The 16,175-nt window shown below is 64.8% G+C and overlaps 1 protein-coding gene across 1 annotated transcript in view; it reads left to right on the forward strand.

Annotated features, from left to right (window-relative positions):
- Positions 1-6: 6 nt before the first annotated feature.
- The window catches only part of LOC147120733 (unconventional myosin-X-like), a 79,106-nt gene continuing 62,937 nt past the window's right edge, over positions 7-16,175 (forward strand). The window contains exons 1-2 of the mRNA XM_085984246.1: positions 7-207; positions 3,407-3,521. Of these exons, the coding sequence (XP_085840372.1) occupies positions 83-207; positions 3,407-3,521 (240 nt within the window). The 5' untranslated portion in view covers positions 7-82. The remainder of the gene's footprint in view (positions 208-3,406; positions 3,522-16,175) is intronic.

Below are 16,175 nucleotides of genomic sequence, written 5' to 3' on the forward strand. Positions count from 1 at the left end.
GCTAGTCTCCAGAATCAGGAGAGGAGGAGGAGAGACACGAGCACAGTGACGAGAATGAACAATCTGCCTTTGTCATTCCCAGATGCCGGAGCAGTTTGATGAGGGCGTGGTCCTGACCCAGCTGCGTTACTCGGGAATGCTGGAAACGGTGAAGATTCGACGGGCAGGATTCCCAGTCCGGCGCCCATTCCAGGAGTTTTACCTCAGGTGGGGTTGGATGCTCCTGTGTCTCGCGATCTCCATTTAACAACAAAACCTTTTAAACAACTCACTTTATATCTTCAAATCCTCTTTCAATGGCCAGGCAGTAGGAGGGTGGAGAGGAAATGGATAGGGGGGGACACGGAGAATGGGGGGGACACGGAGAATGGGGGGGGACACGGAGAATGGGGGGGACACGGAGAATGGGGGGACACGGAGAATGGGGGGGACACGGAGAATGGGGGGACACGGAGAATGGGGGGGACACGGAGAATGGGGGGGACACGGAGAATGGGGGGGACACGGAGAATGGGGGGGACACGGAGAATGGGGGGACACGGAGAATGGGGGGACACGGAGAATGGGGGGACACGGAGAATGGGGGGGACACGGAGAATGGGGGGGACACGGAGAATGGGGGGGACACGGAGAATGGGGGGGACACGGAGAATGGGGGGGACACGGAGAATGGGGGGGACACGGAGAATGGGGGGGACACGGAGAATGGGGGGACACGGAGAATGGGGGGGACACGGAGAATGGGGGGGACACGGAGAATGGGGGGACACGGAGAATGGGGGGACACGGAGAATGGGGGGACACGGAGAATGGGGGACACGGTGAATGGGGGGACACGGAGAATGGGGGACACGGAGAATGGGGGGACACGGAGAATGGGGGGGACACGGAGAATGGGGGGACACGGAGAATGGGGGACACGGAGAATGGGGGGACACGGAGAATGGGGGGACACGGAGAATGGGGGGACACGGAGAATGGGGGACACGGTGAATGGGGGGACACGGAGAATGGGGGACACGGTGAATGGGGGGGACACGGAGAATGGGGGGACACGGAGAATGGGGGGACAGAGAATGGGGGGACACGGTGAATGGGGGACACGGAGAATGGGGGGACACGGAGAATGGGGGGACACGGAGAATGGGGGGACACGGAGAATGGGGGACACGGAGAATCGGGAAGACGGTTTGATGGATAAATATGGAGAAACTTTCCACTGGCAGGAGGGTCGGTAACCAGATAATGTTTTTACGCAGCGAGTTGTTGTGATCTGGAATGCGCTGCCTGAAAGGGCGGTGGAAACAGATTCAATAAAAACTTTCAAAAGGGAATGGGATAAATACGGATATAAACCTGTGCTGACTGCCCTGATCGCCCCTGTAATTCCATCCCATATTATCGACTCCAAGTCCCTGAAATTCCATCAGGGACCACCTATTGTACCCTGTGAACACTATCTGATCTGTGCCTTCCTGGAGTATCTATTGCTCCTATTGTTCTGAAGAGGGACGGTGTGCCTCTCCCTCCAGCACCTCTGGCACAGGTTTTCTATGTTTCCACAGAATTCTGGACATTTTATAGTCAGAATCCCCGCTCCTTATTCCCACTGGATCCTCAGATGGAAACCATCAGATTCCAGGCAATAAATTGAAGGTCATTGCCAAAAGATCGAAGCGAAGGGTTTGGACAGGGTTTCACACTGAACGTTGGAATCATACTCCACAATGGGAGGCCATTCGGCCCAGCGTGCCAGTGCCGGCTCTTTCAAAGAGCTATCCAATTAGTCCCGCCCCATCGCCAACCTCCCTTTCCTCTCCAAAGTCCTTGAACGTGCCGTCGCCTCCCAAATCCGTGCCCATCTTTCCCGCAACTCCGTGCTTGAATCCCTCCAATCGGGTTTCCACCCCTGCCACGGCACTGAAACAGCCCTTATCAAAGTCACAAATGACGCGGATATGGAGGGAGGTCACCCAGTACGTCTCGGCCAGAAGTGTGGTCTTCCTCGTCCTTCTTGACCTGTCTGCAGCCTTTGACCACTCCATCCTTTTCCAACGCCTCTCCACCGTTGCCCAGCTGGGTGGGACGGCACTCGCCTGGTTCCATTCTTATCTATCTAATCGTAACCAGAGAATCACCTGCAACGGCTTCTCTTCCCACTCCCGCATCGTTACCTCTGGAGTCACCCAAGGATCGATCCTCGGCCCCCCTCCGATTTCTCATCTACATGTTGCCCCTTGGCGACATCATCCGAAATCAGTTTCCACACGTACGCTGACGTCACCCAGCTCTACCTCACCACCACATCTCTCGACCCCTCCACGGTCTCTAAGTTGTCACCAGTTCTGGATGAGCAGAAATTTTCTCCAATTAAATACTGGGAAGACCGAAGCCATTGTTTTCCTCTAATTAAATATCTTGAAGATGGTCCCAAACAAAGTCCGTTCCCCAGCCACCGACTCCATCTCTCTCCCTAGCATCTGTCTGAGGCTGAACCAGACTGTTCGCAACCTTGGTTTCATATTTGATTCTGAGATGAGCTTCAGACCAGTTATACGCTCCATCGCCAAGACCCCTTACGGCACCTCCGTAACATCGTCCATCTCCGCACCTGCCTCAGCTCATCCGCTGCTGAAACCCTCACCCTTGTTACCTCTAGACTTGACTATTCCAACACACTCCTGGCTGGCCTCCCACATTCCACCCTACGTAAACTAGAGGTCATCCAAAACTCTGCTGCCCGTGTCCTAACTCGCACCAAGTCCCGTTCACCCATCACCCCTGTGCTCGCTGACCTACATTGGCTCCCGGTTAAGCAAAGCCTCAATTTTAAAATTCTCATCCTTGCTTTCAAATCCCTCTTTGGCCTCGCCCCTCCCTATCTCTGTAACCCCCTGTTGCCCTACAACTCTCTGAGATCTCTGCGCTCCTCCAATTCTGGCCTCTTGAGCATACCCGATTTTAGTCGCTCCACCATTGGCGACCGTGCCTTCAGCTGCCTGGGCCCTAAGCTCTGGAATTCCCTCCCTAAACCTCTCCGCCTCTCTCTCCTTTAAGACGCTCCTTAAAACCTACCTCTTTGACCAAGCTTTTGGTCACCTCTCCTAATATCTCTTTATGTGGCTCGGTGTCAAATTTTGTTTGATAATCGCTCCTGTGAAACGCATTGGGACGTTTTACTAGGTTAAAGGCACTATATAAGTACAGGTTGTTGTTGCATTTAACCAGTAAGTGGCTGCCTGTCCCAGGAGCGCACAGGGCAGCGCTGATTTGGGAGGAGTAAGTTTGATTGACAGCTGTCAGTATGCACCCAGGTTGTTCCTGCCTGGGACACAGGCTCCGGGTGCCACAGGGTAAAACCATGACAACGATTGAAGGAAGTTGGTGAATGTTTTTGTGTCTTTAGGTACAAGATGCTCCTGAAGAATCAAAACATTGCGGAGGACTGGAAGGGGAGGTGCATGCTGCTGCTGAAACTCTTTGATGATTGCAATTCTCAGTGGCGAATGGGGAAGAGCAAGGTGAGTGTAACTCCAGCCTGCACTCACAACGCTCCCAGTATCTGGAGAGACCGAGCAAAGTGTGTAAATGGGGTTTCGGTACAGATCAGCTACGATCTGATTGAATGGAGGAGCAGGCTCGAGGGGCTGAATGGCCTTCCCCTTCACACCATCACCATCACACCGTCCCCGTCACACCGTCCCCTTCACCCTGTCACACCGTCCCCGTCACACCATCCGTGTCACACCGTCCGCGTCACGCCGTCGCCGTCCACGTCACGCCGTCCACGTCACACCGTCCACGTCATGCCGTCCGCGTCAGGCCGTCCGCGTCACGCCGCCCGCGTCGCACCGTCCCCGTCACACCATCCGTGTCACACCGTCCGCGTCACGCCGTCGCCGTCCACGTCACGCCGTCCACGTCACACCGTCCGCGTCAGGCCGTCCGCGTCACGCCGCCCGCGTCGCACCGTCCCCGTCGCACCGTCCCCGTCACACCGTCCGCGTCACGCCGTCCGCGTCACGCCGTTACATGGTCCGTGTCGCAGTGTCCCCGTCCCACCGTCCCCATCATACTGTCCGCATCACGCCGTCGCCGGCCCCGTCACACCGTCCCCGTCACACCGTCGCCGGCCCCGTCACACTGTCCACGTCACGCCATCCCTGTCACACCGTCCCCTTCACGCCGTCCCCATCACACCGTCCACTTCACACCATCCGCGTCACACCGTCCGCGTCACACCGTCCGCGTCACACCGTCCGCGTCCCACTGTCCCCGTCACACCGTCCTGGTCCCACCATCCCCGTCACACCATCCCCTTCACACGATCCGCATCACACCGTCCCCTTCACACTGTCCATGTCACGAGGTCACCGTCCCACTTTCCCCGTCACGCCGTCCATGTCGCACCGTCCCCGTCCCACCGTCCCCTTCACACCATCCACGTCGCACCGTCCCCGTCACATCGTCCCCTTTACACAGTCCCACTGTCCGTGTCACGAGGTCACCGCCCCCGTCACACCGTCCGTGTCACACTATCCGCGTCACACCGTTCCCGTCACACCGTCCGTGTCACACTATCCCCATCACACCGTCCCCGTCACACCGTCCCCGTCACGCCGTCCCCGTCACGCCGTCCGCGTCAAACCGTCCCTGTCACACCGTCCCCCTCACACCATCCCCCTCACACCATCCCCCTCACACCGTCCCCGTCACACCATCCCCGTCACGCCGTCCCCGTCACACCGTCCCACCGTCCCCGTCACACTGTCCGCGTCACACCGCCCCGTCACACCGTCCCCCTCACGCCGTCCCCGTCACGCCGTCCCCGTCACGCCGTCCCCGTCACGCCGTCCCCGTCACGCCGTCCCCGTCACACCGTCCCCGTCACACCGTCCCCTTCACACCGTCCCCTTCACACCGTCCCCGTCACACCGTCCCCCTCACACCGTCCCCGTCACACCGTCCGCGTCAAGCCGTCCCCGTCACACCGTCCCCGTCACGCCGTCCCCTTCACACCGTCCCTGTCACACCTTCCCCGTCACGCCGTCCCCGTCACACCATCAATGTCCCACTGTCCCCGTCACACCGTCCTGGTCACACCGTCCCCTTCACACGATCCGCGTCACACCGTCCCCTTCACACTGTCCATGTCACGAGGTCACCGTCCCACTTTCCCCGTCACGCCGTCCACGTCGCACCGTCCCCGTCACACCGTCCCCTTTACACAGTCCCACTGTCCGTGTCACGAGGTCGCCGCCCCCGACACTCCGTCCGTGTCACACTGTCCGCATCACACTGTCCCCATCACAACGTCCCCATCCCACTGTTCCCGTCACACCGTCCCCGTCACACCGTCCCCATCACACTGTCCCCATCATCCGTCCCCGTCACGCCGTCCCCGTCACGCCGTCCCCGTCACACCGTCCCACCGTACCCGTCACACTGTCCGCGTCACACCGTCCACTTCACACCGTCCCCTTCACACCGTCCCCGTCACACCGTCCCCGTCACGCCGTCCCCGCCACACCGTCTCCCTCACACCGTCCCCCTCACACCGTCCCCCTCACACCGTCCCCCTCACACCGTCCCCGTCACACCGTCCGCGTCAAGCCGTCCCCATCACACCGTCGCCGTCCCCGTCACACCGTCCAGTCACACTGTCCCCATCACACCTTCCCCGTCACGTCGTCCCCGTCACACCGTCCGCGTCACACCGTCAATGTCCCACTGTCCCCGTCACACCGTCCCCGTCATCCGTCCCTGTCACACCATCCCTGTCACACCGTCCCACCGTCCCCGTCACACCGTCCGCGTCACACCGTCCCCTTCACACCGTCCCCGTCACACCGTCCCCCTCACACCGTCCCCCTCACGCCGTCCCCCTCACGCCGTCCCCCTCACGCCGTCCCCCTCACGCCGTCCCCGTCACGCCGTCCCCGTCCCCTTCACACCGTCCAGTCACACTGTCCCCATCACACCTTCCCCGTCACGTCGTCCCTGTCACACCGTCCGCGTCACACCGTCAATGTCCCACTGTCCCCGTCACACCGTCCCCGTCACACTGTCCCACCGTCCCCGTCACACTGTCCGCGTCACGCCGTCCACTTCACACCGTCCCCGTCACGCCGTCCCCGTCCCCTTCACACCATCCAGTCACACTGTCCCCATCACACCTTCCCCGTCACGTCGTCCCTGTCACACCGTCCGCGTCACACCGTCCGCGTCACACCGTCAATGTCCCACTGTCCCCGTCACACCGTCCCCGTCATCCGTCCGTCACACCGTCCCCGTCACACTGTCCGCGTCACACTGTCTGCGTCACACCGTCCACTTCACACCGTCCCCGTCACACCGTCCGCATCACACCGTCAATGTCCCACTGTCCCCGTCACACCGTCCCCATCACACCGTCCCTGTCACACCGTCCCCGTCACACCGTCCCCGTCACATTGTCCCCATCATCTGTCCCCATCATCCGTCCCCATCACACCGTCCCACCATCCCCGTCACACTGTCCGCGTCACACCGTCCACTTCACACCGTCCCCTTCACGCCGTCCCCTTCACACCGTCCCCTTCACACCGTCCCCTTCACACCATCCCCATCACACCGTCCCCATCACGCTTTCCCCGTCACACTGTCTCCCTCACACCGTCCCCGTCACGCCGTCCCCGTCACGCCGTCCCCGTCACGCCGTCCCCGTCACGCCGTCCCCGTCACGCCGTCCCCGTCACGCCGTCCCCGTCACGCCGTCCCCGTCACGCCGTCCCCGTCACGCCGTCCCCGTCACGCCGTCCCCGTCACGCCGTCCCCGTCACGCCGTCCCCGTCACGCAGTCCCCTTCACACCGTCCGTGTCACACCGTCAATGTCCCACTGTCCCCGTCACACCGTCCCCGTCACGCCGTTCCATTGTTCATGTCGCAGTGTCCCCGTCACACCGTCCACTTCACCCCGTCCCACCGTCCCCATCATACCGTCCGCGTCACGCCGTCGCCGGCCCCGTCACGCCGTATCAGTCACGCCGTCGCCGGCCCCGTCACACTGTCCGCGTCACGCCATCCCTGTCACACTGTCCCCTTCACACCGTCCCCATCACACCGTCCACTTCACACCATCCGCGTCACACCGTCCGCGTCACACCGTCAATGTCCCACTGTCCCCGTCACACCGTCCTGGTCCCACCGTCCCCGTCACACCGTCCCCTTCACACTGTCCATGTCACGAGGTCACCGTCCCACCGTCCCCGTCACGCCATCCACGTCGCACCGTCCCCGTCACACCGTCCCCTTCACACCATCCCCTTTACACAGTCCCACCGTCCATGTCACGAGGTCGCCATCCCCTTCACATCGTCCCCTTTACACAGTCCCACTGTCCGTGTCACGAGGTCACCGCCCCCATCACACCGTCTGTGTCACACTATCCGCGTCACACCGTCCCCGTCCCACCGTTCCCGTCACACCGTCCCCATCACACCGTCCCCATCACACCGTCCCCGTCACACTGTCCCCATCATCCGTTCCCGTCACGCCATCCCCGTCACGCCGTCCGCGTCAAACCGTCCCCGTCACACCGTCCGCGTCACGCCGTCCCTGTCACACCGTCCGCGTCATGCCGTCCCCGTCACACCGTCCCCGTCACACCGTCCCACCGTCCCCGTCACACTGTCCCCGTCACACTGTCCCCGTCACACTGTCCCCGTCACACTGTCCCCGTCACACCGTCCCCGTCACACCGTCCCCCTCACACCGTCCCCCTCACACCGTCCCCGTCACACCGTCCCTGTCACACTGTCCGCGTCAAGCCGTCCCCGTCACACCGTCCCCGTCACGCCATCCCCTTCACACCGTCCCTATCACGCCGTCCGCGTCACGCCGCCCCCGTCACGCTGTCCCCGTCACACCTTCCCCATCACGTCGTCCCCGTCACGTCGTCCCCGTCACACCGTCCCCCTCACACCGTCCCCGTCACACCGTCCGCGTCAAGCCGTCCCCATCACACCGTCCCCGTCACGCCGTCCCCGTCACGCCGTCCCCGTCACGCCGTCCCCGTCACGCCGTCCGCGTCACGCCGTCCCCGTCACGCCTTCCCCGTCACGTCGTCCCCGTCACGTCCCCGTCACACCGTCCGCGTCACACCATCAATGTCCCACTGTCCCCGTCACACCGTCCTGGTCCCACCGTCCCCGTCACACCGTCCTGGTCACACCGTCCCCTTCACACGATCCGCGTCACACCGTCCCCTTCACACTGTCCATGTCACGAGGTCACCGTCCCACTTTCCCCGTCACGCCGTCCATGTCGCACCGTCCCCGTCACACCATCCCCTTCACACCATCCCCTTTACACAGTCCCACTGTCCGTGTCACGAGGTCGCCGCCCCCGACACTCCGTCCGTGTCACACTATCCGCGTCACACTGTCCCCGTCACACCGTCCCCGTCACAACGTCCCCATCCCACCGTTCCCGTCACACCGTTCCCGTCACACCGTCCCCGTCACACCGTCCCCATCACGCCATCCCCTTCACACCGTCCCTGTCACGCCGTCCCCGTCACGCCGTCCGCGTCACGCCGTCCCCGTCACTCCTTCCCCATCACGTCGTCCCCGTCACGTCGTCCCCGTCACACCGTCCGCGTCACACCATCAATGTCCCACTGTCCCTGTCACACCGTCCTGGTCCCACCGTCCCCGTCACACCGTCCTGGTCACACCGTCCCCTTCACACGATCCACGTCACACCGTCCCCTTCACACTGTCCATGTCACGAGGTCACCGTCCCACTTTCCCCGTCACGCCGTCCATGTCGCACCGTCCCCGTCACACCGTCCCCTTCACACCATCCCCTTTACACAGTCCCACTGTCCGTGTCACGAGGTCGCCGCCCCCGACACTCCGTCCGTGTCACACCGTCCGCGTCACACCGTCCCCATCACAACGTCCCCATCCCACCGTTCCCGTCACACCGTCCCCGTCACACCGTCCCTGTCACGCCGTCCCCGTCACGCCGTCCCCGTCCCGCCGTCCCCGTCACGCCGTCTCCCTCACGCCATCCCCGTCACGCCGTCCCCGTCACACCGTCCGCATCAAGCCGTCCCCGTCACGCCGTCCCCGTCACGCCGTCCGCTTCACACCGTCCAGTCACACTGTCCCCATCACACCTTCCCCGTCACGTCGTCCCTGTCACACCGTCCGCGTCACACCGTCAATGTCCCACTGTCCCCGTCACACCGTCCCCGTCATCCGTCCCTGTCACACCGTCCCCATCACACCGTCCCACCGTCCCCGTCACACTGTCCGCGTCACACCGTCTGCATCACACCGTCAATGTCCCACTGTCCCCGTCACACCGTCCCCATCACACCGTCCCCGTCACATTGTCCCCATCATCCGTCCCCATCACACCGTCCCACCATCCCCGTCACACTGTCCCCATCACACCGTCCCCATCACACCGTCCCCGTCACACCGTCCCCGTCACACCGTCCCACCGTCTCCGTCACACCGTCCCCGTCACACCGTCCCCATCACACCGTCCCCGTCACATTGTCCCCATCATCCGTCCCCATCACACCGTCCCACCATCCCCGTCACACTGTCCGCGTCACGCCGTCCCCATCACACCGTCCCCGTCACACTGTCCGCGTCACACCGTCTGCATCACACCGTCCCCCTCACACCGTCCCCGTCACACTGTCCGCGTCAAGCCGTCCCCATCACACCGTCCCCGTCACACCGTCCCCGTCACACCGTCCCCATCACACCGTCCCCGTCCCACCGCCCCCGTCACACCGTCCCCCTCACACCGTCCCCCTCACACCGTCCCCCTCACACCGTCCGCATCAAGCCGTCCCCATCACACCGTCCCCGTCACACCGTCCCCTTCACACCATCCCCTTTACACAGTCCCACTGTCCGTGTCACGAGGTCGCCGCCCCCGACACTCCGTCCGTGTCACACCGTCCCCGTCACACCGTCCCCATCACACCGTCCCCATCACAACGTCCCCATCCCACCGTTCCCGTCACGCCGTCCCCGTCACGCCGTCCCACCGTACCCGTCACACCGTCCGCGCCACACCGTCCCCTTCACACCGTCCCCGTCCCACCGTCCCCGTCACACCGTCTCCCTCACACCGTCCCCGTCACGCCGTCCCCGTCACGCCGTCCCCGTCACGCCGTCCCCGTCACGCCGTCCGCGTCAAGCCGTCCCCGTCACGCCGTCCCCGTCACGCCGTCCGCTTCACACCGTCCAGTCACACTGTCCCCATCACACCTTCCCCGTCACGTCGTCCCCGTCACACCGTCCGCATCACACCGTCAATGTCCCACTGTCCCCGTCACACCGTCCCCGTCATCCGTCCCTGTCACACCGTCACCGTCCCACCGTCACCGTCCCACCGTCCCCGTCACACCGTCTGCATCACACCGTCAATGTCCCACTGTCCCCGTCACAGCGTCCCCATCACACCGTCCCCGTCACATTGTCCCCATCATCCGTCCCCATCACACCGTCCCACCATCCCCGTCACACTGTCCCCATCACACCGTCCCCATCACACCGTCCCCGTCACACCGTCCCCGTCACACCGTCCCCGTCACACCGTCCCACCGTCTCCGTCACACTGTCCCCATCACACCGTCCCCATCACACCGTCCCCGTCACACCGTCCCCGTCACACCGTCCCCATCACACCGTCCCCGTCACATTGTCCCCATCATCCGTCCCCATCACACCGTCCCACCATCCCCGTCACACTGTCCGCATCACGACGTCCCCATCACACCGTCCCCGTCACACCGTCCCACCGTCCCCGTCACACTGTCCGCGTCACACCGTCTGCATCACACCGTCAATGTCCCACCGTCCCCATCACACCGTCCCCGTCCCACCGTCCCCATCACGCTGTCCCCGTCACACTGTCTCCCTCACACCGTCCCCCTCACACCGTCCCCGTCACACTGTCCGCGTCAAGCCGTCCCCGTCACACCGTCCCCGTCACGCCATCCCCGTCACACCGTACCCATCCCACCGTCCCCTTCACACCGTCCCCTTCACACCGTCCCCTTCACACCGTCCCCGTCACACCGTCCCCGTCACACCGTCCCCATCACACCGTCCCCGTCCCACCGCCCCCATCACGCTGTCCCCGTCACACCGTCCCCCTCACACCGTCCCCCTCACACCGTCCGCGTCAAGCCGTCCCCATCACACCGTCCCCGTCACACCGTCCCCTTCACACCATCCCCTTTACACAGTCCCACTGTCCGTGTCACGAGGTCGCCGCCCCCGACACTCCGTCCCCATCCCACCGTTCCCGTCACGCCGTTCCCGTCACGCCGTTCCCGTCACGCCGTTCCCGTCACGCCGTCCCCGTCACGCCGTCCCCGTCACGCCGTCCCCGTCACGCCGTCCCCTTCACCCCGTCCCCGTCACGCCGTCCCCGTCACACCGTCTCCCTCACACCGTCCCCCTCACACCGTCCCCGTCACACCGTCCCCGTCACACCCTCCCCGTCACACCCTCCCCGTCACGCCGTCCCCGTCACGCCGTCCGCTTCACACCGTCCAGTCACACTGTCCCCGTCACACCTTCCCCGTCACGTCGTCCCCGTCACACCGTCCGCGTCACACCGTCAATGTCCCACTGTCCCCGTCACACCGTCCCCGTCATCCGTCCCTGTCACACCGTCCCCGTCACACCGTCCCACCGTCCCCGTCACACTGTCCGCGTCACACCGTCTGCATCACACCGTCAATGTCCCACTGTCCCCGTCACACCGTCCCCCTCACACTCGGCGTCAAGCCGTCCCCGTCACACCGTCCCCGTCACACCATCCCCGTCACGCCGTACCCATCCCACTGTCCCGTCACACCGTCCGCGTCACGCCGTCCGCGTCACGCCGTCCGCGTCACGCCGTCCGCGTCACGCCGTCCGCGTCACGCCGTCCGCGTCACGCCGTCCGCGTCACGCCGTCCGCGTCACGCCGTCCCCGTCACGCCGTCCCCGTCACGCCGTCCCCGTCACGTCGTCCCCGTCACACCGTCAATGTCCCACTGTCCCTGTCACACCGTCCTGGTCCCACCGTCCCCGTCACACCGTCCTCGTCACACCGTCCCCTTCACACGATCCGCGTCACACCGTCCCCTTCACACTGTCCATGTCACGAGGTCACCGTCCCACTTTCCCCGTCACACCGTCCATGTCGCACCGTCCCCGTCACACCGTCCCCTTCACACCATCCCCTTTACACAGTCCCACTGTCCGTGTCACGAGGTTGCCGCCCCCGACACTCCGTCCGTGTCACACTGTCCCCGTCACACCGTCCCCATCCCACCGTTCCCGTCACACCGTCCCCGTCACGCCGTCCGCGTCACGCCGTCCGCGTCACGCCGCCCCCGTCACGCCGCCCGCGTCACGCCGCCCCCGTCACGCCGTCCCCGTCACACCGTCCCCGTCACGTCGTCCCCGTCACGTCGTCCCCGTCACACCGTCCGCGTCACACCATCAATGTCCCACTGTCCCTGTCACACCGTCCTGGTCCCACCGTCCCCGTCACACCGTCCTGGTCACACCGTCCCCTTCACACGATCCGCGTCACACCGTCCCCTTCACACTGTCCATGTCACGAGGTCACCGTCCCACTTTCCCCGTCACGCCGTCCATGTCGCACCGTCCCCGTCACACCGTCCCCTTCACACCATCCCCTTTACACAGTCCCACTGTCCGTGTCACGAGGTCGCCGCCCCCGACACTCCGTCCGTGTCACACTGTCCGCATCACACTGTCCCCGTCACACCGTCCCCATCACAACGTCCCCATCCCACCGTTCCCGTCACACCGTCCCCCTCACACCGTCCCGTCACGCTGTCCACGTCACGCCGTCCCCATCACACCGTCCCGTCACACCGTCCCCGTCACGCCGTCCCCTTCATACCGTCCCCGTCACACTGTCCCCATCACGCTGTCCCCCTCACACCGTCCCGTCACACTGTCCACGTCACGCCGTCCCCATCACGCCGTCCCCATCACGCCGTCCCCGTCACACCGTCCCCGTCACACCGTCCCCATCACGCCGTCCCCGTCACACCGTCCCCGTCCCACCGTCCCCATCACGCTGTCCCCGTCACACTGTCTCCCTCACACCGTCCCCCTCACACCGTCCCCCTCACACCGTCCCCGTCACACTGTCCGCGTCAAGCCGTCCCCATCACACCGTCCCCGTCACACCGTCCCCGTCATGCCATCCCCGTCACACCGTACCCATCCCACCGTCCCCTTCACACCGTCCCCTTCACACCGTCCCCTTCACACCGTCCCCGTCACACCGTCCCCATCACACCGTCCCCGTCCCACCGCCCCCATCACGCTGTCCCCGTCACACCGTCCCCCTCACACCGTCCGCGTCAAGCCGTCCCCATCACACCGTCCCCGTCACACCGTCCCCTTCACACCATCCCCTTTACACAGTCCCACTGTCCGTGTCACGAGGTCGCCGCCCCCGACACTCCGTCCCCATCCCACCGTTCCCGTCACGCCGTTCCCGTCACGCCGTCCCCGTCACGCCGTCCCCGTCACGCCGTCCCCGTCACGCCGTCCCCGTCACGCCGTCCCCGTCACGCCGTCCCCTTCACGCCGTCCCCGTCACGCCGTCCCCGTCACACCGTCTCCCTCACACCGTCCCCCTCACGCCGTCCCCGTCATGCCGTCCCCGTCACGCCGTCCCCGTCACGCCCTCCCCGTCACGCCCTCCCCGTCACGCCCTCCCCGTCACGCCCTCCCCGTCACGCCGTCCCCGTCACGCCGTCCGCTTCACACCGTCCAGTCACACTGTCCCCGTCACACCTTCCCCGTCACGTCGTCCCCGTCACACCGTCCGCGTCACACCGTCAATGTCCCACTGTCCCCGTCACACCGTCCCCGTCATCCGTCCCTGTCACACCGTCCCCGTCACACCGTCCCACCGTCCCCGTCACACTGTCCGCGTCACACCGTCTGCATCACACCGTCAATGTCCCACTGTCCCCGTCACACCGTCCCCCTCACACTCGGCGTCAAGCCGTCCCCGTCACACCGTCCCCGTCACACCGTCCCCGTCACACCATCCCCGTCACGCCGTACCCATCCCACTGTCCCGTCACACCGTCCGCGTCACACCGTCCGCGTCACGCCGTCCGCGTCACGCCGTCCGCGTCACGCCGTCCGCGTCACGCCGTCCGCGTCACGCCGTCCGCGTCACGCCGTCCGCGTCACGCCGTCCGCGTCACGCCGTCCCCGTCACGCCGTCAATGTCCCACTGTCCCTGTCACACCGTCCTGGTGTCCCCGTCACACCGTCCTCGTCACACCGTCCCCTTCACACGATCCGCGTCACACCGTCCCCTTCACACTGTCCATGTCACGAGGTCACCGTCCCACTTTCCCCGTCACACCGTCCATGTCGCACCGTCCCCGTCACACCGTCCCCTTCACACCATCCCCTTTACACAGTCCCACTGTCCGTGTCACGAGGTTGCCGCCCCCGACACTCCGTCCGTGTCACACTGTCCCCGTCACACCGTCCCCATCCCACCGTTCCCGTCACACCGTCCCCGTCACACCGTCCCCGTCACGCCGTCCCCTTCACACCGTCCGCGTCACGCCGTCCGCGTCACGCCGCCCGCGTCACGCCGCCCGCGTCACGCCGCCCCCGTCACGCCGTCCCCGTCACACCGTCCCCGTCACGTCGTCCCCGTCACGTCGTCCCCGTCACACCGTCCGCGTCACACCATCAATGTCCCACTGTCCCTGTCACACCGTCCTGGTCCCACCGTCCCCGTCACACCGTCCTGGTCACACCGTCCCCTTCACACGATCCGCGTCACACCGTCCCCTTCACACTGTCCATGTCACGAGGTCACCGTCCCACTTTCCCCGTCACGCCGTCCATGTCGCACCGTCCCCGTCACACCGTCCCCTTCACACCATCCCCTTTACACAGTCCCACTGTCCGTGTCACGAGGTCGCCGCCCCCGACACTCCGTCCGTGTCACACTGTCCGCATCACACTGTCCCCGTCACACCGTCCCCATCACAACGTCCCCATCCCACCGTTCCCGTCACACCGTCCCCCTCACACCGTCCCGTCACGCTGTCCACGTCACGCCGTCCCCATCACACCGTCCCGTCACACCGTCCCCGTCACGCCGTCCCCGTCATACCGTCCCCGTCACACTGTCCCCATCACGCTGTCCCCCTCACACCGTCCCGTCACACTGTCCACGTCACGCCGTCCCCATCACGCCGTCCCCATCACGCCGTCCCCGTCACACCGTCCCCGTCACACCGTCCCCGTCACACCGTCCCCGTCACGCCGTCCCCTTCACACCGTCCCCGTCACACCGTCCCCGTCACACCGTCCCCGTCACACCGTCCCCATCACACCGTCCCCGTCACACCGTCCCCGTCCCACCGTCCGCGTCACACCGTCCCCTTCACACCGTCCCCTTCACACCGTCCCCTTCACACCGTCCCTGTCACACTGCCCCGTCATGCCGTCCCCGTCACACCGTACGCATCACACCGTCAATGTCCCACTGTCCCCGTCACACCACCCCGTCACACCGTCCGCGTCACACCATCAATGTCCCACTGTCCCCGTCACACCGTCCCCATCACACCGTCCCCGTCACGCTGTCCCCTTCACACCGTCCCCGTCACACTGTCCCCATCACGCCATCCCCGTCACGCCGTCCAGTCACACCGTCCCCGTCACGCCATCCCCGTCACGCCGTCCAGTCACACCGTACCCATCCCACTGTCCCGTCACACCGTCCGCGTCACACCGTCCGCGTCACACCGTCCCCGTCACACCGTCCGCGTCACGCGTCCCCGTCACGCCGTCCCCTTCACACCGTCCAGTCACACTGTCCCTGTCACGTCGTCCCCGTCACGTCGTCCCCGTCACACCGTCTGCATCACACCATCAATGTCCCACTGTCCCCGTCACGCCGTCCCCTTCACACCGTGCCCGTCACACCGTCCCCATCACGCCGTCCCCTTCACACCGTCCCCGTCACGCCGTCCCCATCACACCGTCCCCGTCACGCCTTCCCCTGCACCCTGTCACACCGTCCGTGTCGTACCATCCGTGTCGCACCATCTGTGTCGCACTGTCCGTGTCACACCGTCCCC

This window comes from Somniosus microcephalus, chromosome 4, assembly GCF_052327205.1.
Source record: "Somniosus microcephalus isolate GS21.2 chromosome 4, FLI_Smic_1.0, whole genome shotgun sequence".
In the NCBI taxonomy this organism is placed as follows: Eukaryota; Metazoa; Chordata; class Chondrichthyes; order Squaliformes; family Somniosidae; genus Somniosus; species Somniosus microcephalus.